At 39.9% G+C, this 23694-nt stretch overlaps 1 protein-coding gene across 1 annotated transcript in view; it reads right to left on the minus strand.

The window, feature by feature from the left end:
• Nucleotides 1–11141: 11141 nt before the first annotated feature.
• The window catches only part of LOC144610945 (fibrillin-1-like), a 330240-nt gene continuing 317687 nt past the window's right edge, over nt 11142–23694 (minus strand). Inside the window, exons 63-65 of the mRNA XM_078429975.1 lie at nt 19073–19304; nt 17424–17601; nt 11142–15208 (exon numbers count right to left, since the gene is read on the minus strand). Coding sequence (XP_078286101.1) covers nt 14819–15208; nt 17424–17601; nt 19073–19304 — 800 coding nt within the window. The 3' untranslated portion in view covers nt 11142–14818. The remainder of the gene's footprint in view (nt 15209–17423; nt 17602–19072; nt 19305–23694) is intronic.

A 23694-nucleotide genomic window follows, 5' to 3' on the forward strand; every position in this document is an offset into this window, starting at 1 on the left:
GAAAGAGCTGAATTCCAGAGTTGAGGTTTCAGCAACTACTATTGACATGTAGCAGTGATTTGACTCTGGTATCAGGGAGCTTTGGTAAATTTAAAGTCAAATAGCATCACCGAGAAGACCGTATATGGCTGATGTCATACCTCGCATAAAGACAGATTACTGCAATTGTCAGATCCTATTGCCCCAGTCTAACGACATTACTCAAATAGTTATTTTGTGGCACATCTTCAGTTGATTCATCATTGACTGTTTTATTGGAAGTGGAGGCATTTGTTGATGACTGTAGAGTATTCAGTTCACCACAAGTCCCCTGATAATGAAGTTACTCATAACTGCAAGTAGCGAGATGGACAACATTCAGCTTTAGCTGATAAATGGTGTGTAATATTTGAGGCATACAAATGTCACCCAATGGCCTTCTGCAGGGACAGAATGTTTTTGCCTCCTCTTAAAATTCAGCTGTTTTAATTGTAGTTGGATCCTCCACTTGGGATTCTGCTTTGATCAATCATGCAAATACCATTGCAACAAGATCAGATTAGAAGCTGGGTGTGCTGCAGCCAGTGACTTCTCTCCTGATGTTAAAACTATTTCAACATCTACAAGCATGAATCAGACATTTGACAGCTTTTCACTTGGCCGAGTGAGAACTGTGAAGAAGCTTGATACACTTCATGGAAAAGAGCCTGCTTTAATGGCTTTCTGTCCACTACCTTCAGTGTTTACTCCTGCTACCAGCACATTGCTTTTTCAGTTTGATGCACTGATGCACTGCAGCAACTTGTCAAAGTTGCTTTTGACAGTATCTCATTTTGCCAGCAACCTTGATAACCTAATGAACTTCATCACTTACAAGTCACTTCCACGTTACAAGCCATACAGACCGGACATACAAATAATTCTGCTACAACTTGATACTTGCATTCTCAAGAAGCCTGTTATTATGGAAAATAACATTATAATAGCAGTGGGGAAAAGAGGATTTAGGGATCAGTTTCAGACCCACAACCATTAGGCTCTTGTAACACAAAGTGTTTCCTAATTCATTGAGTGTTATATTAAATTCGTGTTGTGGAAACATGCGTTATATTAGAGCCACCTAATTCTCGACTCTGGCTGTCCTCAGCCCCTAACTGTATTCTCTATACACTCATGACTGTGCGGCCAAATTCTGCTAGCTTCAAGTTTGGAGATGACATCACAGTAGTGGGCTGGATCTCACACAATTACAAGGTGAAGTACAGGAGGGAGATGGAGAGCTTAGTAACATGGTGTCAAGACAACAACCTCTCCCTCAATGTCAGAAAAATGAAAAAGCTTTCAGGAAGCAGGGTCGGGTACACAGTCCAGTCTGCTTCAATAGTGCTGAAATGGCGAAGGTTGAATGTTGAAAGTTCCTCGGTGTAAGTAAATATCACCATCAATTTGACCTGCATCAGGCGCATTAATGTTACAGCCAAGAAAACACAGCGAAGCCGCTACTTCCTCAGAAGACTTAGGAAATTCAGAATTTCTAAAGATGCACCATTGAAAGCATCCTATCGGGATACATCTCAGCTAGGTACGGCAACTGCTCTACTCAAAATCCTCCAAAAATGCAGAGTTGTAGACTGCCTGGTTCATCATCCAAACCAGCCTCCACGGTTAGGCAGAAGGTACAAAATGTTGAACGCACGTGTCAAGAACAGCTCTTTTCCTGCTGTTATGAGACTCTTGAATGGTCCTCTCATAAATTAAAGATGTATTCCCAATTTAGTGTACATCATTGCAGTCCTTGCATTTTGTTTTACCTGCGCTTTAAGAAAATCTGTACAATTCTATGTATGGTACAAAGATTTTCCCTGTATCTTGGTATCAATTATAAACTGATACTAAACTCAATTTAATGTCTGTGAGAACTCCTTGAAAATCCAAGCTCCTGTCTTTGCTGAATTGATATGCTACTTGTCAAGTTTATTGTACATGATAGGTGCATAATAATGTACATACTAAATGATATTATAACCAAAATTCTCAATCAAGTGGTCCTACCAAAAGTCAATTCTACTGGGAAAGACTCCAATAGCATTCTATTTTACAAAATGTTGGAGTAACTCAGCAGGCCAGGCAGCATTTCAGGAGAGAAGGAATGGGTGACGTTTCGGGTCAAGACCCTTCTTCAGACTGATGTCAGGGGGGCGGGACAAAGGAAGGATATAAGTGGAGATGCTACCTGACCCGCTGAGTTACTCCTGCATTTTATGAAATAAAAACCGTTGATTTGTACCAGCATCTGCAGTAATTTTCTTACAATAGCATTCTACGGCTTTTTATGAAATGTTAAACTGTCAGAGAACAAAAAATAATTAAATGCTTAGATGCAGCTCTTTTCTGGGGATGAAGGTATCAAATGAAACACTTTGGAATAATAGCATCTGCCATGTTTGGCACCGTTATATGTAAGACATATGTATTTATTCACACTGATTCAATTATAGGAGAATATTCTATGGCCATGCTAACATAATACATTACTTTGTTGTCGAAGTTATTTACTGAACTGAATTTGTTTTCTACTGGATGCTGCCTGAACAAAATCGTCCAAATTCACTGGTGAACAAACATTTGTACCTCAAGAATTGAAGTTCTGGTTACAGTCAGCCAGCTCCAATGAACTGGTTATCTCATTCACATTCCAAAACAGGTATTCTACTTTGTGCTCAATCACAACATGAGATTTGTTTGGCCTTTTCTCGCCTCCAATTTTCCTCGCCCCCCCCCACCTCTATTTCTCAGCCTGAGGAAGGGTTCTGACCCAAAACTCCACCTGTTCCGTTTAGTTACTCCAGAATTTTGTGTCCATCTTCAGTATAAACCAGCATCTGCAGTTCCTTCCAACACAAGTTTAGCTGGGCACAAAATTGAGTGTCATCTCAAAGCTTCAATGAAAAAAATAAAACTTTCTCCTTAACTTGTGGGAACCCTTGACCCATGTTCAAATTGAGAACAACTTCCAAGATGGCACTGAGAACCTCAGGTCTCTTCATGAAGAACACATGCAAGCCCAGTGAAAACGGTGCAAAGAGCATGTTAACTACTGTATTATACTGCATAATCCAGAAGATGCAGGATCATTTCATTCCAAAGAGGAAGAAAGATTTTAAGGGGAGTAAGAGGCAACCGTGGCTGACAAGTGAAGTTAGGGATGGAATAAAACTAAAAGAAAAGATGTATAATATAGCAAAAAGTAGAGGGAAGCCAGAGATTTGGAAAACTTTCAAAAGACAATAGAAGGTAACAAAAAGGGCAATATGGGCTGAAATGATGAAGTACTAGGGGAAGCTGACCAAGAATATAAAGAAGGACAGTAAAAGCATCTTTAGGTATGTTAAGAGAAAAAGATTAGTAAAGACAGTGTGAACTGTGAAAAGGATGTTAGGAGGTTGTAGGGTGACTTGGACAGGTTGAGTGAGTGGGCAGATGCAGTATAATGTGGATAAATGTGAGGTTATCCACTTTGGCAGCAAAAACAAGGAGGCAGATTATTATCTCAATGGTGTCAGATTAGGTAAAGGGGAAGTACAACAAGACCTGGGTATCCTTGTACACCAGGCACTGAAAGTAAGCGTGCAGGTACAGCAAGCAGTGAAGAAAGCTAATGGCATGTTGGCCTTCATAACGAGAGGATTTGAGTATAGGAGTAAAGAGGTCCTTCTGCAATTGTATGGGGCCCTGGTAAGACCACATCTGGAGTATTGTGTGCAGTTTTGGTCTCCTAATTTGAGGAAGGACATTCTTGCTATTGAGGCAGTGCAGCGCAAGTTCACGAGGTTAATCCCTGGGATGGTGGGACTGTCATATGAGGAAAGATTGGAAAGACTGGGTTTGTATTCACTGGAGTTTAGAAGGATGAGAGGGGATCTTATAGTGACGTATAGAATTGTAAAAGGACTGGACAAGCTAGATGCAGGAAAAATGATCCCAATGTTGGTGGTCCAGAACCAGGGAACACAGTCTAAGAATAAAGGAGAGGCCATTTGAAACTGAGGTGAGAAGAAACTTTTTAATCCAGAGTTGTGAATTTGTGGAATTCTCTGCCACAGAAGGCAGTGGAGGCCAATTCACTGGATGAATGTAAAAGGGAGTTAGATAGAGCTTTAGGGGCTAGGGGAAGGCAGGCAAAGGTTACTGATTTTGGATCATCAGTCATGATCATAATGAATGGAGGTGCTGGCTCGAAGGGCCAAATGGCCTCCTCCTGCACCTATTTTCTATGTTTCTATCTATCCACCTGCCACATCAAGAATCCCTACGAGACTTGTGACAGAGTCTATAAGTTCCACAATATTCTTATTTGCTACTTATGAAGCCAAGGAACGGAGTCAGAGTCACATAGCACAGAAAAAGGATCTCCCGGCCCATGGAGTCTATGCTGACTATCAAACAGCCATTTACATTAATCCAACATGCTGGAGTAACTCAACGGGATAGGCAGCATATCTGGAGAAAAGGAATGGGTGGCGTTTTGGGTCGAGACCCTTCTTCAGACTGAGAGTCAGGGGAGAGACTAGAGATATGGAGACTAGAGATATGGAAGGGTAAGGTGTGAAAATGACAGATCAAAGCATTAATCCAACACTCCTTACTTTTTATTCTTGCCACATTCCTAGAATAGTCAGTTGGGTGATGGTTAACAGGGACATAATGAGCTGAAGGACTGGTTCCACGCTGTAAGACTCCGATCCTGGAGTGAATTCAAACTGTGACTTCAATATAAAGGCAAATATTCTGAAACTAGTGCGCAGTCATACTTTGCTGAGGTGAAATTAATCCCTTGCAAGGATGGCAGTATTGGAAACATAACTGTGGGTGTTCTCTTACGAGTATGATGTACTGGCTCTTACTGACTTATTTCCACCACTACATGCTTTGTACTTATATTTTTTTATTAGTTTTCCGCATTACTGGCAAAGGATTCAGTTTGTTCCAGGCACAAAGTATTTTCAGCATTCTATCCCAGAATAGAGCGACATTGTGTGGTAGAATTAATTTTGGTTGGCAACATTTAATGTCATTTGCAAAATACTCATTGATCTGAAGGAAATAGACTTTATGTAGAGGGATAATGGTAGGTACTTTTGATGTGTTAATGTCTGCACCAGATTTCCATTTCTATATAAAAACAGAAAACACTGGAAACACTCAACATGTAGGCCACATTTGTGAAAAGCAAAACAGAGTAAATGTTTCAGCTTGATGCAGTTCTGATCCTTTGTGAGAAATTCTGTTTTTCTTTCCACAGATGCTGACTGACCTGCTGAGTGTTTCCAGAATTATTTGGTTTTATTACAAATTTTCTGCACCCATTTGTTGGTTTTCTAAATATTTTGACTGTGACATTAAAGTAAATTGTATCCTATAATGTTCTTGAATTTAATTTGTATTACTCTTTCATTTGGATCAGAATCATCAAATCGGAGCAGAAATGGGGCCTTTTGGATTCATCATCCGTGCCAATCATGCCTTTCTATGCTAATCGTATTAACCTGCATCCAGCTCAGATCTCTCAAAGCATCTTCCCTACCACTGATGTAAGGCTCTCCAGTCTGTAGCTCCCAGCCCAATCCCCATTGTCTTTTTGAAATAAGGGGACAGCATTAGCTACCCTCCAGTCTTTCAGTACCTAACTGGCGGCAAATGAAGCTGCAGAATTCTCCGTCAGAGTGCCAGCAATATGCTGCCTTGTTTTTGTCTTAGTATCCTGGGATAGATCCTGTCAGGCCGTGGCAATTTATTCACCCCAAAGTACTCTAATATTTCCAACACTTTCTTGTGACAGACACATTTTGGAATATCAGCGGATCCCTCCTTTGACTCACCAGGCTCTGCATCCTTCTCCATGGTGAATATGAATGAGAAGCATTCATTTAGGACCTCGCTCATATCCTCTGGACCCACACAAACTTCCCCCCTGATCGCTGACCTATTCTTTCCTTAGCTTCTAATACACCGGAAAAAGATTTTAGGATTGTCTGTAATTGTACTTGCCAAGGTCATTTTATGGTCCCTTTTGTGCCTCCCAATTTCTCTCTCTCATATGTCCCCTAGAAAGATCAAAGGACTCAGTTGGTACTGATTTCCTTTACCTGACATATACTTTTCCTTGATCAAACGTTCAATATTATTGTTCAACCAAGGTTCTATAATCTTATCATCTTTGGTTCTTACCCATACACGGATATTCTGATTATGAATTCTCACCTTCCACTTATTCGATGGCTTTATCCCCTCTAGCAGCTGCTCCCAATCTACATTTGCCAGGTCCTACTTTATATTGTTGACATCTGCTTTTCCCCAGTTTAGGGCCCTATCTTGAAGACCAACTGTGTCATTTTCCACGACTCCTTAATGTATAGATGTTTTTCCCCTCTTTGGTGCCAGGGAGAGTGAAAAGAGAGCACAATTCATAGAAGTAAACGTAATATGGTTCAGGAATTTCTGGCAATCAGATTTAAAGCCAAATAAAATTTTACAATTGGGATGATTCACCGTGATATATCCCAATGACTATAAGACATTGTTTAAGTCTTCAAATGCACACATAATTTAATTTTACACATGTTCAACATGTCTATATTGAAGGACTAAGAAAAATCCAGTGGCAAAGCAAATGAATCCACCTCTTAAATACTGTTTGGTTTTACAGCAATACTAGGAGCATGTCATTCACCAAATTCTCTGGTCTGAAGCAACTGGGAATGCTGAGAACTTTAGAATGTGCTGAACAAAGTCTATTTAAATGGCGCATTGCTTTACCATGCTTTTACCATTTTTTAATACCAATTTAATATCAAGAAGAATTCAACTGCAATAAAATATGGAAATAAAATAAATAAAAGGAATATATTCACCATAGAGAAATATTGACAATTAAAAGAATATGAGTATAGAAGTTGGGAGGTCATGTTGTAGTTGTATAAGACATTGGTGAGACTGCATTTAGAACATTATGTTCAGTTCTGGGCACCATGTTATTGGAAAGATATTGTCAAGCTTGAAAGGGTTCAGAAAAGATTTACGAGGATGTTGCCAGGACTCGAGGGTGTGAGTTCTAGGGAGAGGTTGAGTAGGCTGGGTCTCTATTCCATGGAGCGCAGGAAGATGAGTGGGGATCTTATAGAGGTGTACAAATTTACGAGAGGAATAGATCGGGTTGATGCACAGAGTCTCTTGCCCAGAGTAGGGGAATCGAGGACCAGAGAACATAGGTTCAAGGTGAAGCGGAAAAGATTTAATAGGAATCCGAGGGGTAACTTTATCACACAAAAAGTGGTGGGTGTATGGAACAAGCTGCTAGAAGAGGTAGTTGAGGCTGGGACTATCCCATCATTTAGGAGACAGTCAGACAGGTACATGGATAGGACAGGTTTGGAGGGATATGGACCAAGCGCAGGCAAGTGGGACTAGTGTAGCTGGGACATTGTTGGCTGGTGTGGGCAAGTTGGGCTGAAGGGCCTGTTTCCACACTGTATCACTCTATGACTCTAAAATATGTTATTTTCCTAATTAATCTACTTCACTTATTAACAGGTAATTTACTTTACAAAATATATTTAAAACTTTCCATTATTATAATTAATCATACTTAAGGACCAACAGGGAGCCCTATTTTACTGAATCATAGTGGTATTAAGTCAAAAGTGGAACCTTTGTGAATTACTTTACCTAACGCATTCCCAACAAGTAATTTTAATTCCATTAATTATTTTGTGTGAAAATTACAGAGGGATCTGAGTAAACTTTGCGCCTCTCTTTCAATGTTAAAAGAACATTCTAAAATGCTTCATTCACACTGTAATCTTTGTTGTTTCCAGACAAATGCATGCTATTTCCAATTTGTGCCCAGCAAGATACATCAAAGGCAATGTATAATTTGTTAAACTACTTTCTTGAAGTTGAATGAGGGATTAATAAAAGACAATATTCTAAACAAACAATGTTGCATACATTAGTCTTTTCTGTTTGATATGTTATCTTTTTTGGGGGGAAATGCATCATTGTCTACTTTAACCAACAAATTATTTTATTTTTATGGTTAATCAATGCGTACTTTAGGAACAAATCAGAATCTACAAGCATCATTGTACAGTACATATAGAATGGAACACGAGACAACTTTAAAGGACCACCCAGACAGATACTAAATGGGCTTACTCTCACGCATCTATTTGAAGTTAGCAGTTTTGTTTCTTATTTAAAGAAAGTTTAGTTATGACATGGTGGTTGTGAAGCAATGACCTTGAATGCCAATACTTTGGACTGGAATGCCACAAGTTTAATTCTGCATTAATTCCCAATCTCAACTGTGTCAGACTGCAAGCCAAAACTGTAACCTCAGCCTCAGGAAAAAGAAATCAGGCTAGGACGTTCTGTTCAGGCAGTATTTCATGGCTCCTGGCAGTCTGTGATAAGGGTAACTGGTGAAGTGGGAGAAGATACACTCTATTAAAATACATGATGCAAACAAATGAACCATCGCTGTAACATGAATATTGGTATTCGACTGAAGAATGTGGATGTGCTGAAACGGATCGATAATTTTCTTTTAATGAATCTTTCAGTTTCTGACAATGCATTTTTGTCAACCTATCAACCCTGTTGTAGTTAGGAACATATTTGAAGCTCTGTCAGGAGCTTCTGGATTCAAGTTTCATTCCAGGGACTTTAGCTCAAAAATGCAGACAGACACTCCAGCGCAGAACTGGATGAACTGCTGCAACAACAGAATGCTGTCTTTCTTATGTCATAAAACCGCATTCTCTCAGGTGGAATTAAAAGAACGCATGAAACTATTTAAAAAAGCAGGGAAACTACCCTTGGTACCCTGGCCAATGTTCATTCCTCAATCAACCATCTAAGCATCTAACCAACTAAGGCATATCATCCAGTTCACAACACATTGTGACCTGTGGAAGCTTGCTGTGCACAAACTGCCTGCTTTATTTCCTACATTACATCAGTGATAGACCCAAAATGCTGGAGTAACTGTCTCAGCGGGACAGGCAGCATGTCTGGAGAGAAGGAAAGGGTAACGTTTCGTGTCGAGACCTTTCTTCAGACCCGAATCATCAGTGATTATACTTCCAATTCATTGGCAGTAAAGCAGTCTGAGGATATGTACATATTTACATTGTTTTTAATCATATACCTAAAGCTATTGGTTCCCTCAACAAATAATTGCAACAATGAGAAAGGTAATTCTCTCTGCCAACTTATCCATTTGAGATTAATATACGAGACATAAATACCTGTTTGCTGTCGGATAAATCTGAATATTGCACTGCTAAGTGTATGCCCGAATATTAATCCAGAAATGCAGTAGCTTTCTATCCTCTCACTTCAAAATAAGCTCTCTAAAATAAAATGTGACATTTGTTATTTTAACACAGCTTTCTGACTTAAAGGGAATATAATACCATTAACAGCAAATCATCTGGAAAATTACTAAATAGAAGACTGCTACGGCTAACACAGACCTAACATAAGCAGGCCTAAGGAGTTGCAGTAACTGTATACATTCATGTAAATTTACCAATGAACAAAGTAGGTGGTCAAACCCTCTGAAATGATTTTTCTTAATCTCTGCTTCTCTCTCTCCTCCTTTAGGATGCTCTTCATTGATCAAGTTTATGGGAATAATTACACGGTGTCAAAATTTAAATAATGATAGACACAAAATGCTGGAGTAATTTATCGGATAAGGCAGCATCATTGGAGAAAATGGATAGGTGACGTTTTGGGACCCTTTTTCAGATGGATTGTAGTAGGGGGATCGGAGAAAAAAAGTGGAAGCGAAAATAGGCAAGACAAATCATGGCCAGTCAACAGATGACCTCAGGCGAGGAAGTTCCTAGATTGGCAGATTGTTGGACAAAGGTTAGATACAGAAACAGGTGTGATCCCAAGAGGGACTTATAACATACAACAACAACATATAACAACTACAGCATAGAAACAGGCCTGTCCGGCCCTACCAGTCCACGCCGACCATTCTCCCTGACCTAGTCTCATCTACCTGCACTCAGACCATAACCCTCCAATCCCCTCCTATCCATATATCTATCCAATTTACTCTTAAATAATAAAATCGAGCCAGCCTCCACCACTTCCACCGGAAGTCCATTCCATACAGCCACAACCCTCTGAGTAAAGAAATTCCCCCTCATGTTACCCCTAAACCTTTGTCCCTCAATTCTGAAGCTATGTCCCCTTGTTGGAATCTTCCCCACTCTCAAAGGGAAAAGCCTACCCACGTCAACTCTGTCCGTCCCTCTCAAAATTTTAAAAACCTCTATCAAGTCCCCCCTCAACCTTCTACGCTCCAAAGAATAAAGACCCAACCTGTTCAACCTCTCTCTGTAGCCTAAGTGCTGAAACCCAGACAACATTCTAGTAAATCTCCTCTGTACCCTCTCCATTTTGTCGACATCCTTCCTATAATTTGGCGACCAGAACTGCACACCATACTCCAGATTCGGCCTCACCAATGCCCTGTACAATTTCAACATTACATCCCAACTTCTATACTCGATGCTCTGATTTATAAAGGCAAGCATACCAAACGCCTTCTTCACCACCCTATCCACATGAGATTCCACCTTCAGGGAACAATGCACAGTTATTCCCAGATCCCTCTGTTCCACTGCATTCCTCAATTCCCTACCATTTACCCTGTACGTCCTATTTTGATTTGTCCTACCAAAATGCAGCACCTCACACTTATCAGCATTAAACTCCATCTGCCATCTTTCAGCCCACCCTTCCAAAAGGCCCAAGTCTCTCTGTAGACTTTGAAAATCTACCTCACTATCAACTACTCCACCTATCTTAGTATCATCTGCATATTTACTAATCCAATTTGCCACACCATCATCCAGATCATTAATGTAAATGACAAACAACAGTGGACCCAACACAGATCCTTGGGGCACTCCACTAGACACTGGCCTCCAACCTGACATACAATTGTCAACCGTTACCCTCTGGTATCTCCCATTCAGCCATTGTTGAATCCATCTTGCAACCTCACTATTAATACCCAACGATTTAACCTTCTTAATCAACCTTCCATGTGGAACCTTGTCAAATGCCTTACTGAAGTCCATATAGACAACATCCACAGCCTTGCCCTTATCAATTTCCCTGGTAACCTCTTCAAAAAATTCAAGAAGATTAGTCAAACATGACCTTCCAGGCACAAATCCATGTTGACTGTTTCTAATCAGGCCTTGATTATCCAAATAATTATATATATTGTCCCTAAGTATCTTTTCCATTAATTTTCCCACCACAGACGTCAAACTAATAGGTCTATAATTGCTAGGTTTATATTTGCATACTGTGAAACTGGTTAACTAACTTTTGGTGGAGGGAAGGAAAGAAAGTGTTTGTAGGTTACCTGGAAAATTCAATGTTCATACTGTTGGGTTGTAAGCTACCCAAGTGGAATATAAGGTGCTGTTCCTCCAGTTTTCGTTTGGCCTCACCCTGGCAATGGAGGAGGTCTGGGACAGAAATGTCAATATTGAAATGGGAAGGGGATTTAAAGTGGTTTGCAAACTGGAGATCCTGCAGGCCTGGGTGGACCGAGCGCAAGTGTTCAGTGAAACAGTCGCTTAGTCTACGCTTGGTCACACATTGGGAACTCCGGATGCAGTACATGAGCCCACATTGGGAACACCGGATGCAGTACATGAGGTTAGGGGAGGTGCAGGTGAACCTTTGTCTCACCTGGAATGACTGTTGTGGTCCCTGGATGGAGGTGAGGAAGGAGGCATAAGGACAGATGCTACATCTGTTTGGCGGGATATGGACCAAATGCAGGCAGGTGAGACTAGTGGAGCTGGGACAAGTGGACCGATGTGGGCACGTTGGGCCGAAGGGCCTGTTTCCACACTGTATCATTCTATTAATCTATCTCCTGCAGTTGCAGGAGAAAGTACCTGGGCAGTGGGGATTTGGGTGGGAAGGGATGAGTGAACCAAGGAGCTGAGGACGGAGTAGAAGGTGGAAAGGGGTGGAGATGGGAAGACGTGATTAGTGGTGGGATCACATTGGCGGTGATGGAAATGTCAGAGGTTGTGTTGGATGTGAGATTGGTGTGGTGAAAGGCAAGGACCAGTAAAACTCTGTCCTTGTTGCATCTGGGGGGAGAGGGAGTGAGAGCAGAACTCTGGGACACAGAAGAGATGAGGGCGAGGGATCCACCTGTGACAGCCAGAAAGAAACCACGTTCATTAAAGAAAATGAGTCTCAGATGCCCTCATATGAGAAGTTTCACCTACGGAGCAGGTGTGGCAGAGATGGAGGAATTGAAAGTAGGGGAAAGCATCTTTGTAACAGGCAGGGTGGGAGGAAGCGCAGTCCAGATAATTATGGGAGTCAGTCGGTTTTTGTAGTAGACTATCAGTCGACAGTCTGTCCCTATCCCCATAATGGAGACAGGGAGATCAAAAAAGGGGAGAGTGGTGTCAGAGATAGTTCAGGTGAATTTGAGGCGAGAGTGGAGGTTCATGGTGAAGTTAACGAAGTCCATGAGTTCTTCATAGGTGCAGGTGGCAGCACCAATCTAGCCCTTGATGTAGCAGAGAATGAGTTGGGGGGATAGGGCCAGTGTGCGACTGGAACAAGGACTGTTTGACGTAACCAACAAAAAGGTAGGCATAGTGGGGGGCCATGCGAGTGCCAATCGCTACATCTTTAACCTGGAGAACATGAGAGGAGCCAAAAGAAAAATTGTTGAAGGTGAGTACAAGTTCCGCTAGGCTGAGGAGAGTGTTAGTAGAGGGAAATTGGTTTGGTCTCTATTCAAGGAAGAAACTTTAAATAATTGTGTTACAGCAAGTAAGTTTTGAACATTTTACTGTATTTAAGTGCTATGTAAACACGTATATTCTATAATGTATTGTCCAGGTGTATTCCTAGTCGTCAATGAATTACTCCTACATGTGACTCAGTCCCTAATCTGTACAGAATGCTACTGTATGGATAGACAAGTGTTGACACTGTTGCCTGGTCACTAGCCGTAAAAGAGGCCCTATGAATCGGAGAAACTAAGTCTCATGTACACTATTTGAGACCATGAAAATTTCAAAGATACTGTTGGTGAAGATTTCGTCTGATTGTTGTTTTTTGTTAGCAACATACTGAACGAATCAATATTTCCAGTAAAATTGTATTAATTTTCTCAAAACAGCACAACATTTTGATAAAAATAGCAAACATATTCACTATGATTTGTTGTGTTTGGTGCCTAACATACAGTGTGTATTCTGTACTGTGAAATGAGAACTGAGCATATTTCAATACAGAAACAAGGAATTGCAGATGTTGGCTTACAAAAAAGACTCATTTGCTGAAGTAACTCAGGATCCCAACCTAAAACATCACCTATCCATGTTCTCCAAAGATGCTAACTGACCTGCTGAGTTACTCCAGCACTGTGTGTCATGTTTCATTGCAGATTGTGAGAAACATATGAATAAAAAATGCAAAGAGACGTTCCTATGGCAAAGTGTGAGACATTTCTTTGAACTTGTGAACATGTTTCTTGCTCCACCTTCATTCCATGTCAGAAATCTGTACTTATGTAAAGGTCTGTCTGCCGAAAAAATCACAAAGGAGGAATTACGTTCCCAAAGATACTGGTAAGATGGGCTATCAATGAGAATCGTATCAAAAAGAGGCATGTAGAGACAGAAAAATTAGTTCTGATCCACAGGAATCATCACAGTTAACACTGAGGTATTAAAACTGAAAATACTGTTTTATTGTGGAATTACTGACATTGAAGATTTAAACACTTGCTGATGGTGAACTGCATAAAAATACTGGTACTATTGTGTCATTTTACAGGAGACTGTGTTTGACAGTTTGATTGTCTTGCTTTTGAGTGCTATTAATCCTATGACCTGATTAGTTCTTGTTCATTAAGTCCTCAATGTGCATTTTATTACTCACAGATGGATATTGCATCTAATTTTCAAAAGTAGTTGTTCTTAAAGCACCATTACAACACCCTCAACTCAGGGTTGGAATTAAAACACACACAGACACAGAGACAGACAGACAAACAGACACACACAAACGCACAAAATGAGAATTCTGGTATACAAAAGTTTCCATGATAAAAAAGTAGCATGGCTGCAGTATACACACACTTAATTTACATGAGTGAAAAATGCATAACTGAGATAAGCTACTGAACTAACTTTGGTTCTTTGTAAAGTAATGGAAAAAAAAATCTGGTAATACTTAAGACTGAATAATTGCATTTTTGGCTACCAAGTTTGTAAAATATTACAGTGCAGTTACAATCTAGGTTGACATGTTACTAGCACCAGGTACATATATAAATGTTTGATCTAGTGAAATGTAAATTGAAAAGTAAAATTTAAAAGATCAAAAATATGACGTGTCCTTTACTGCAGAGTAATGTTATGGCTCTGCTTAAAAGAAATTGTAAATTCTCAGCATCAGTGGTCCAACAAGTGGATTGAATGGTCCAAGTGTATGTGATTTTAAAAAAAAGATTCAACATATCATTATACAACATATGAAGCTAGTCATATTGAAATAGCAGTGCAGCATTTATACAAAGCTCGAGTAAGTGGTTTAGAGCTATGGTATGTATCCACAACTTTACTTTTCTAACATTAGAAGTAAGCAGTGCTCAGACATATTACAGTTAATAAGAGATTGTATCCATGATATGTCGAATCTGTTTGGCAATAAAATGATCCATCTTTTGGCTGAAGCAGTTTGACCTTCTGTTTGTGTATTAATGAAGCACAATCTGAATTTTCATTTGGAGAATTTCACCAAGCTCACCAGTGAGGTAGTCTTTATCATTGTTGTCTTCAAGACGATCAAGTTCCTTCTTTTTAAAAAGGGGAATACTGCTTATTTCTAATGAGTATACTCCTGATTCTGGGTTCTTCTTGGTCAAATGCAGATAACTTGTACCATCCTTTTGATTAATTTTGAAGAAACCTTTTTCATTACCAACGTCAATCAAGTAACGTACATGATTTGTCAACGTAGAAATTGCTGGGATAAACTGTAGGATATGGTCTTTACTGCTAAGATCAGAAATATTTAAATTGAAGATAAGCTGATTTTCTGTGCTCAAACTTGCAAAGCTCATTGGCAAAGTGGCTGCAGTTTTCTCCTGAAAAAAGAGTTGAGAAATAAAATTGGTGGAGTGAAGCAACAAATGAAGCAATTGCACACTACTTCAACACTTCCTTCGTACTTACAGTGTGGAATAAGCATGGAAAATGTTTATGAAAATGGAAATACATAGCATGTCTCCATGAAGAGGGAAACACATTATTATGATTCATGATGGTCATTTTATCAGAACAAAGAAAGGTCATAAAACATGCATGCTTTGAGTTGTAGGAAAGGGGGTTAGAGAACAGAGAAAGTCTGTGAATAGATGAAGACCAACAAATGGATAACATAAACCAATACCAACTGACAGAGAATGGTGAAGGTTTGTTAATAGAAGCAATTCTGTGTGGAGGAAATGTAAATAGATGGCAAAGTAGAGAGAGAGAGAAAAAAAAATCTGAAACTGTGAGATACAGGACATAGCAGTACAGGTGATCAGAAATAAAAGATCTGATAAATATTTTCTATTTTTATTTCAAATTTCTAACTTCTGCAACTTTTTGCTGGAATACAACTCTTAGGTCCGAACCCTCCATATGGAGACTGGGGAATCCATTGTTGGGGAAGCTGAATAAATCTGGAATTAAATTACTAGTAATCATTAATAGTAACTGTGAAACAATTGTCATGAAAATCTATCTTGTGATAGATTTCAGAGAAGGAAATCTGTTTTCCTTGCCCAGTGTGGCCTACATATAATTCCAGACTCATCAACATCTGTGCTTAGCGGCAATTAGGGGTGCACGATAAATGATGCCCACCTCCTGTAAGCAAATGAACAAAAAAACTCACAACACATTGAATTTTAGTCAATGTCATGAGGAAGAGAGAGATCACAGAGAAGAGTTTCATCATGGACCTAGTATAAGTTATTGATTCTGAAGGGAAAGAAAATGTGTGGAGGACCACAAACTACCAATGGGATATGCCTAATTTCCTATAATTTCAACTGCAATGGTTGATTATGGTGTGCTGCCCTACCCATTCAAAAATTGTGCACTTTATCATTTTGATATTTTAAGCCTGTGTGAATAAGTTTTGCAAATATAATTTGCACATCTGATGTTTGTGTTAAATTGTGTGTCTGAAAACAAACGATGCCTCCTTATTGGTGTTTTATTTGTGGCATTTTGGTCCCTGCGCTGAGAGGAGAATTAGTCTGCGTAGAGATCTCCCTTAAAGATTTTAGTGCACTTTTCAGAAGACAATGGAAAGGAAAACTATTTTATAAATTTGACAGGGAATCACTTCCATTAAGTATGAAAAATCATTTATAAATGTATTACATATAATAAAATTTGAAATAATTAACTTGATAATCAAAATATTCTGCAATTGTATGACAAAGTTATATCTTAATTGATCTCCATTTTCTTTTCTAATGCTTATTGTACTGCTTTATGCAGGAAACACACTCCTACTTCCAGCCCCCTCAGATGCCCGAGAAGGCTGCTCAGTGATATATATAATGCTAAAACTCTGATCAGGTGATGCAAACATATAATTTTATTCCACTACCATGAATTTTACTTGTGTAGTGGCATTGATGGTTATCAGGCAGCCTAGCCAAAAAAAAATCAAAAATACCCTGAAAAGTCATAAATGTAAGTGAAAGTAAAAATGTTTTTTAACTTAGTCTAAACAATAGTTACTATTTTAACATTCATTTAGTGGAAACTGGAGAGTCAAGAGAGGGGTATGCTGATATTCTAGAGGTCTGTATCAGGAACAAGGAAGGGCAAGAAATACAGGAGTACATTAGGCTAGATATATCACAGACCCTGACAAGGTCTAACCCAGAATGCTAAGGAAAGCAAAGGAGATTGGTGGGGTTCTGGTGGAGATTGTTGCATCTTCATTATTGATGTTCCAGATGTTGGAGGATAGCACATGTGGTCCCCTTGCTTTGGGATAAGTCTAGAAACTACAGGCTGGTAGTTGTATCAATGGGAGAGAAGTTATTGAAGAAGATTCAGCAAGCCAAGATATATGTTCTCTTGGAAAAACAGGGACTGCTTGAGAGGAATCAGCCTATACCTGTCTAAATGGAACAACTTTCATTTATGAGGCCTGCATTCAATGTTCTCACTTCAGTTTTTTTAAAATACCTATTTATATCACAACTATTAATTTTCCTTATCCAATAAATGAATAATTCAGTGTCCTTTTGTCCTTTCTTTCTGTGTACAGATAAAACAGCTCTCAATTACCTCTGCATCATTTGAAGTCATGGTTCCTTTTTCATTTGTTGCTCTTCGATTTCTTCCTTTAGGGTAGCCATTAATTTTGCATTCATAACACACCTCAGGTGATAGACTATTGTCTTCTGTGTCACCTCCTATTGGGAGCATATGACTGTTGCCGAATCCTACTCCCGAAACACAGTGCCTATTGTAAAGAATGTAGAATATGAGTTTAGAGTCTACTGCAAAAATGAAAAAGCACGAGTTAGATTCTTATCTTTTCAACCTGGGTATTAATCCAACACGAATTTGGGCTGCCTGCCATGCAATCTATCCCATTTTAATTTTTATTGAAATCAATAAATTGAAAACCAAGCTGTTTTCCAGAGGGAAGCTTACTTATTTTCCCAGTTTAAATGTAAAGATGAAAATATATCACATAGAAACTGCAATTAAGGATATAGAAGCACACATTTTCCAAATTTATGCAAATTTTCTTTGTAAAAGATGAACGCACATCAAGAATTTGCTTCCAACTTTAACTTTTTCACTCAGAGAGTTGTGAAGCTGTGAAATTCTCTGCCTCAGAAGGCAGTGGAGGCCAATTCTCTGGATGCTTTCAAGAGAGAGTTAGATAGAGCTCTTAATGATAGCGGAGTCAGGGGATAGGGGAGAAGGTAGGAACGGGATACTGATTGTGCATGATCAGCCATGATCATGGTGATTTGCGGTGCTGGCTCGAAGGGCCGCATGGCCTACTCCTGCACCTATTGTCTATTGTCCAAATTGCAAGCACTAATTTTACATTATAAATTTACAACTAATTGCTGGATGATCATCTGTAAAAAAATAGCATAAATTGAATTTATCTAGAAAATTAAATGATTATTTGCAGCAAGGGGTTCTTAAACCTTTTGATGTTAGGACCTAAAAAACAGTGATCCAGTGCATTTTCTAAGTTTGACTCGGATGATTTCTCAAACTGTTCCTGATAATTTACAATGTTCGCCAGTTGTCTTTCAGAGTTTTAATTATTTAATTAGTGTTAATTCGATTTACCATTAATTTGATACATTTTTGACATTTCACATATTTCTGGATGTAACCGCTGATGATAGTCACATTAACAATTCAATTTTGTATGTGAGAACATTGTATTCATAAGAACCAAATATCGCATGTCCTCGGGAAGAGGATTGGGAAATATTGGACTATGGAAACTTGAAATAAAACAAACGTTAGATCAATAAAATTTAAAAAGGTAATTCTATGGTATCAGGATGGCAGTAAATGTGTACATGTTTCTGCATGCAGATGCACTTTGATCACTTGCATCCAGATGGCACACAAGCATGCTCTTGCCCTTAATTTTAGCTCTCCCTTTCCTTAAGACAATTGGTCTCAGCCTCCCCTATCCAATCTCCTTCCTGCTTTCCTTCTGCCCTTGCCAACCCACCAGATATCTCATTCTATCTCCAATGGCCAATTGTTGCAAAAGGCTCTAAATTCATGACACAGCAGAAAGATCTTTGTAGCCTACTTTGGTTCATGACCCATAGTTTAAGAACCATTGGGTTAGACTTGTATTTTGCAAGACTTGCAAATTATGTGAAGGCAGTCAGGGTTATTTATTTATTAAACTTGTAACTAATTTTATTATTCTAACTGGTTCTTACCCTTGGCCAACTCTATAATATCCGGGTGGGCAGCCACATGAATAACCGCCGTCAGTGTTTGAGCAGCCATAGTTGCATGGATTTCTGGAAGACGAACATTCGTTTACGTCATGACAAGACCCAGACATCTGCTCAAAGGAGAATCCTGATGGACATAGGCACTTGTAGCTTCCCAATGTATTATGGCATGAAGCTCCTCCACAAACCTGAGAATTTACGCATTCATTTTCATCTGTTGGACAAAAATAAAATCATGAAATATATAACTAAACAATATAAAGAGTGAGTTTTAATGATTTTGATTTCTGTGGTTTCTAATACCAGCTTGTCTTATGCTTTAGAGCAAATTGAACTTTCAATGTCGAAATTCAATACCAATGGATTCACCAAGCTGTTACAAGTTGGTGAGTCTGTTTTATTCATGGAGAAGATAATGACACATCTATAAGTGCCACTACATTGCACTTTTTCTCCCACACCAAAGTAATGCTAAAAGGAAAAGGAGATCAGCATAAGCACTTAATACTGAAATTCTACCTCATTCAGAAGATTTAAATTATCCTTCCAATAAGTCATTTTGCTAAATAACACCTATCAAATGTCTTCTTTATTGGCATCTTGTTGCAGCTCTGAATGTATTGCTGCTGATTGACGGCATGTTTCTGTCAGATTAAGTGGATTCAGATTTATATTGTTTGCATTTCAAATTCACGAAAAGGATTGTGTAAAAGTCGAAGGTATTTGCTAAATTATGGAGATTTGGGCCAACAGCTCAAAGAGTAATGAAGACAAAATTCTAAACATTTTATGTTCTAGAATAGATGTGATGTTGCACTCTGAGAATTTCCCATAGCTTTTGGAATCAAATACATTTATTTAATCAGTTAAAAAATAGCCAGGTAGAAGTTCTTCAATGACAGTTAACTCGTGTGACATTAAAATTTTAAAATTCAAAAGATGTAATAATATTTTGAAAATGTTTTTCAAAAGAAGGTGCAGGTATCTGCTTTTCTTCTTGCACAGTAACTTTACAACAGCCAATGAAGTAGGTTGTATTTCTGAAACAACAAATGTGAAAGCTGCTAAAGCTTTTAACAAAGATGCACTGAAACCAACCTAGACTATTCAGTCAGTGTACTTTGCAAAGGCTCTTTCTCACTAATGTGAGAATATATGCTTCTGTTCCAGTGAAGACTGGCAATACCTATCCTTCTACACTTATTTTAGAATAAGACAATGCCACAAGTATTTGGCAGTGGCCTGCACGAAGGCAGTTTAAGGGAAAATATTAAGCACAATAAATGCACTGAGTATATATTTATTGAATAGGAATTGAGGATTTAGTTCGGAAGCTTTGTTCAAGTCCTCTCCCTCCAACTCTTCATTTATAGCGCTAAATTAGCCTCCTTATTCATTAAATTATTATTTTTCTCCCATTTTCTCTTCCTTCTATCCCTTATTTTGATTTGATATATCTCAGAACTTGCATGCCTCATGCTGCAGGTAGGTATTTTTCAGGTTAAATTATTTTGTGTCTTTCCTGGGAAGCTGAGTAGCTGTGGAATATGGGCATTGACAATTGGTAACAAACACCATTTTCAACCAGTGCAGGATTTGTGCTACAAGTCAATGATTTCACCATTATCTAGTGCTACTTTTATGTCTACTCTATAGTGTAAATCTTTCTTGATTAGCTAAAACCATTTCAAGCCAGCTGATTAAAAGCAGCTTTTTTCGCAAATGTGCTTTGTAACTGAAATCATTGGTGAAGGTCATTCTGCAGGTTTATTGGGATTGCCTTGACATTAATGGGATTCCCTGACATACTGTAGCACCAGAAATCTTAAAAGAAAAGCTGAAGATAACAAAGGGTTCTGCATTAGCATTGGCAGAATGCTAAACACGCTGTCAGAAAAACCAGCACTCAACAAAAAAAACATATTTCAAGGATGTGGATGCAATGCAGGAAAATGTTCAATGATCTCACTCACATGGTCAAGATCAGGGGATACATGCTTATATTCTGACCTCTCCCAACAGCTCACCCACCAACAATTTATTTAATTTAAGACTCAGACCTAACTTAACATGCTCTCGAAAGATTAACTACTACTCCAAACCTTCCATCCATAGCTTCCATCACAACTAATATGCATAGCCAGCTATTCATCTAAGACATATTGCACGACAGTCATCTGACATTTCTTTTAGGGGAGGGTAAAACATAGCTGGTACATATGTCATTAAACCAGCTTGAACCACACAGAGCTGTAATGGCTCAGCACTTTGGAGATGAGTTAAATAGCTCTTACCTTAACTAACTTTTCATATTACATCTTCCGCTCAACCTACACCATTAACTGAGTACATACTGCAGGTGCATGTCTTACCTCACTTATGCACCCCTCAACATGAGCCATTCTTTGTGCCTTTAAATGTTCGAACCACTAAGATGACACCAGGGGAAGATACCACAAAATGCTGGAGTAACTCAGCGGGTCAGGCAGCACCTCAGGAGAGAAGGAATGGGTGACGTTTAGGGTCGAGACCCTTCTTCAGACTGATGTCAGGGGGGAGGGACAAAGAAAGGATATAGGTGGAGACAGGAAGACAGTGGGGGAACTGGGAAGGGGGAGGGGAAGAGAGGGACAGAGGACCTATCCAAAGTTAGAGAAGTCAATGTTCATACCGCTGGGTTGTAAGCTGCTCAAGCGAAATATGAGGCGTTGTTCCTCCAATTTGCGGTGGGCCTCACTATGACACTGGAGGCCCATCACAGAAAGGTCAGACTGGGAGTGGGAGGGGGAGTTGACGTGCTCAGCCACCGGGAGATCAGGTTGGTTAAGGAGGACTGAGCGAAGGTGTAGGAGCCATTTATGCTTACTTCAGTTATTGTCATTGTATTATGGCTATGTTTTAATATTTCTAGTCTATGTCTTTTTTGCATGCTTGTGGGTGTGACTGAGTACAGAATGGGGAGTGTCTAGATGGGAGGAGGCTAGCGTGGCGACAGAGATTATGGGTCAGTTTAGACTCGGAGGATGGTGAGCATACAGTTCTTTACCATGCGCTTGCACCAGCTATATTTGTAAGAACCATACGGTAATAACTATAAGAATTCTGAGATATTGTTTGAAGAAGAAACAGTTGATAATGTATGGACAGTGATGAATTACTCTTTGATTTGTGCTATTCTAATAAAAAACAATTAATGAAGAAAAGAAGTTTGGAAGATTTGTTTTGTCATATCAGGGTGCGATGTGTGCATAAGCTATACCTACATTTCATCCCGAGCAGTAATGGCTATCGAAGTGGGACTTTGAGATGGTATAGAAACCGCCATTACAGAAGGTATTGAGCGAAACGATCGCCGAGCCTGCATTTGGTCTCGCCGATGTAGAGAAGTTGGCATCTGGAACAGCGGATACAATAGATGAGGTTGGAGGAGGTGCAGGTGAACCTCTGCCTCACCTGGAAAGACTGTTTGGGTCCTTGGATGGAGTCGAGGGGGGAGGTAAAGGGACAGGTGTTGCATCTCCTGCGGTTGCAGCGGAAAGTGCCTGGGGAAGGGGTGGTTTGGGTAGGAAGGGACGAGTGGTCCCGGGAGTTACGGAGGGAATGGTCTCTGCGAAAAGCAGAAAAGGGAGGAGATGGGAAGATGTGGCCAGTAGTGGGATCCCGTTGGAGGTGACGGAAATGTTGTATACACTGGCTGATGGGGTGGAAGGTGAGGACAAGGGGGACTCTATCCTTGTTTCGAATGGGAGGGGGAGCAAGAGCGGAGCTGCGGGATGTAGAAGAGACCCTAGTGAGAGCCTCATCTATAATGGAAGAGGGGAAGCCCCGTTTCCTAAAGAATGAGGACATCTCTGATGCCCTAGTGTGAAACACCTCATTCTGAGCGCAGATGCGGCGTAGACGGAGGAATTGGGAGTAGGGGATAGATTTTTTGCAGGAGACAGGGTGGGAAGAAGTGCAGTCAAGATAGCTGTGGGAGTCAGTGGGTTTGTAGTAGATGTCGGTCACTAGTCTGTCTCCTGTGATGGAGATGGTGAGATCCAGAAACGGTAGGGGGATGTCGGAGATGGTCCAAGTATATTTAAGAGCAGGATGGAAGTAGTGGTGAAATGTATGAAGTCAGTGAGTTCTGCATGGGTACAAGAGGTAACATCAATGCAGTCGTCAATGTAGCAGAGGTAGAGTTCGGAGATGGGGCCAGTCTACGTCTGGAACAGGGATTGTTCGACGTACCCGACAAAGAGGCAGGGCCCATGCGAGTGCCCATAGCTACGCCTTGGGTTTGGAGGAAGTGGGAGGAGTCAAAGGAGAAGTTGTTGAGGGTAAGAGCCAGCTCTGCTAGGCGGAGGAGAATGTTAGTAGATGGGGATTGGCTGGTTCTAAGGTCGAGGAAGAAACAGAGGGCTATCAGACCATCCTTGTGGGGGATGGAGGTGTAGAGTGACTGGACATCCATGGTAAAGATGAGGGAGTGGGGGTCTGGAAACCGGAAGTTATTGAGGAGACGGAGAACATGTGAAGTATCTTGGACATAGATGGGGAGGGATTTTACCAGGGGGGATAGGATGGAGTCGAGGTAGTTCTGTTTGTAGATTTTAGGGAGA

The sequence above is a fragment of the Rhinoraja longicauda genome, chromosome 38 (assembly GCF_053455715.1).
Source record: "Rhinoraja longicauda isolate Sanriku21f chromosome 38, sRhiLon1.1, whole genome shotgun sequence".
Classification (NCBI taxonomy): Eukaryota; Metazoa; Chordata; class Chondrichthyes; order Rajiformes; family Arhynchobatidae; genus Rhinoraja; species Rhinoraja longicauda.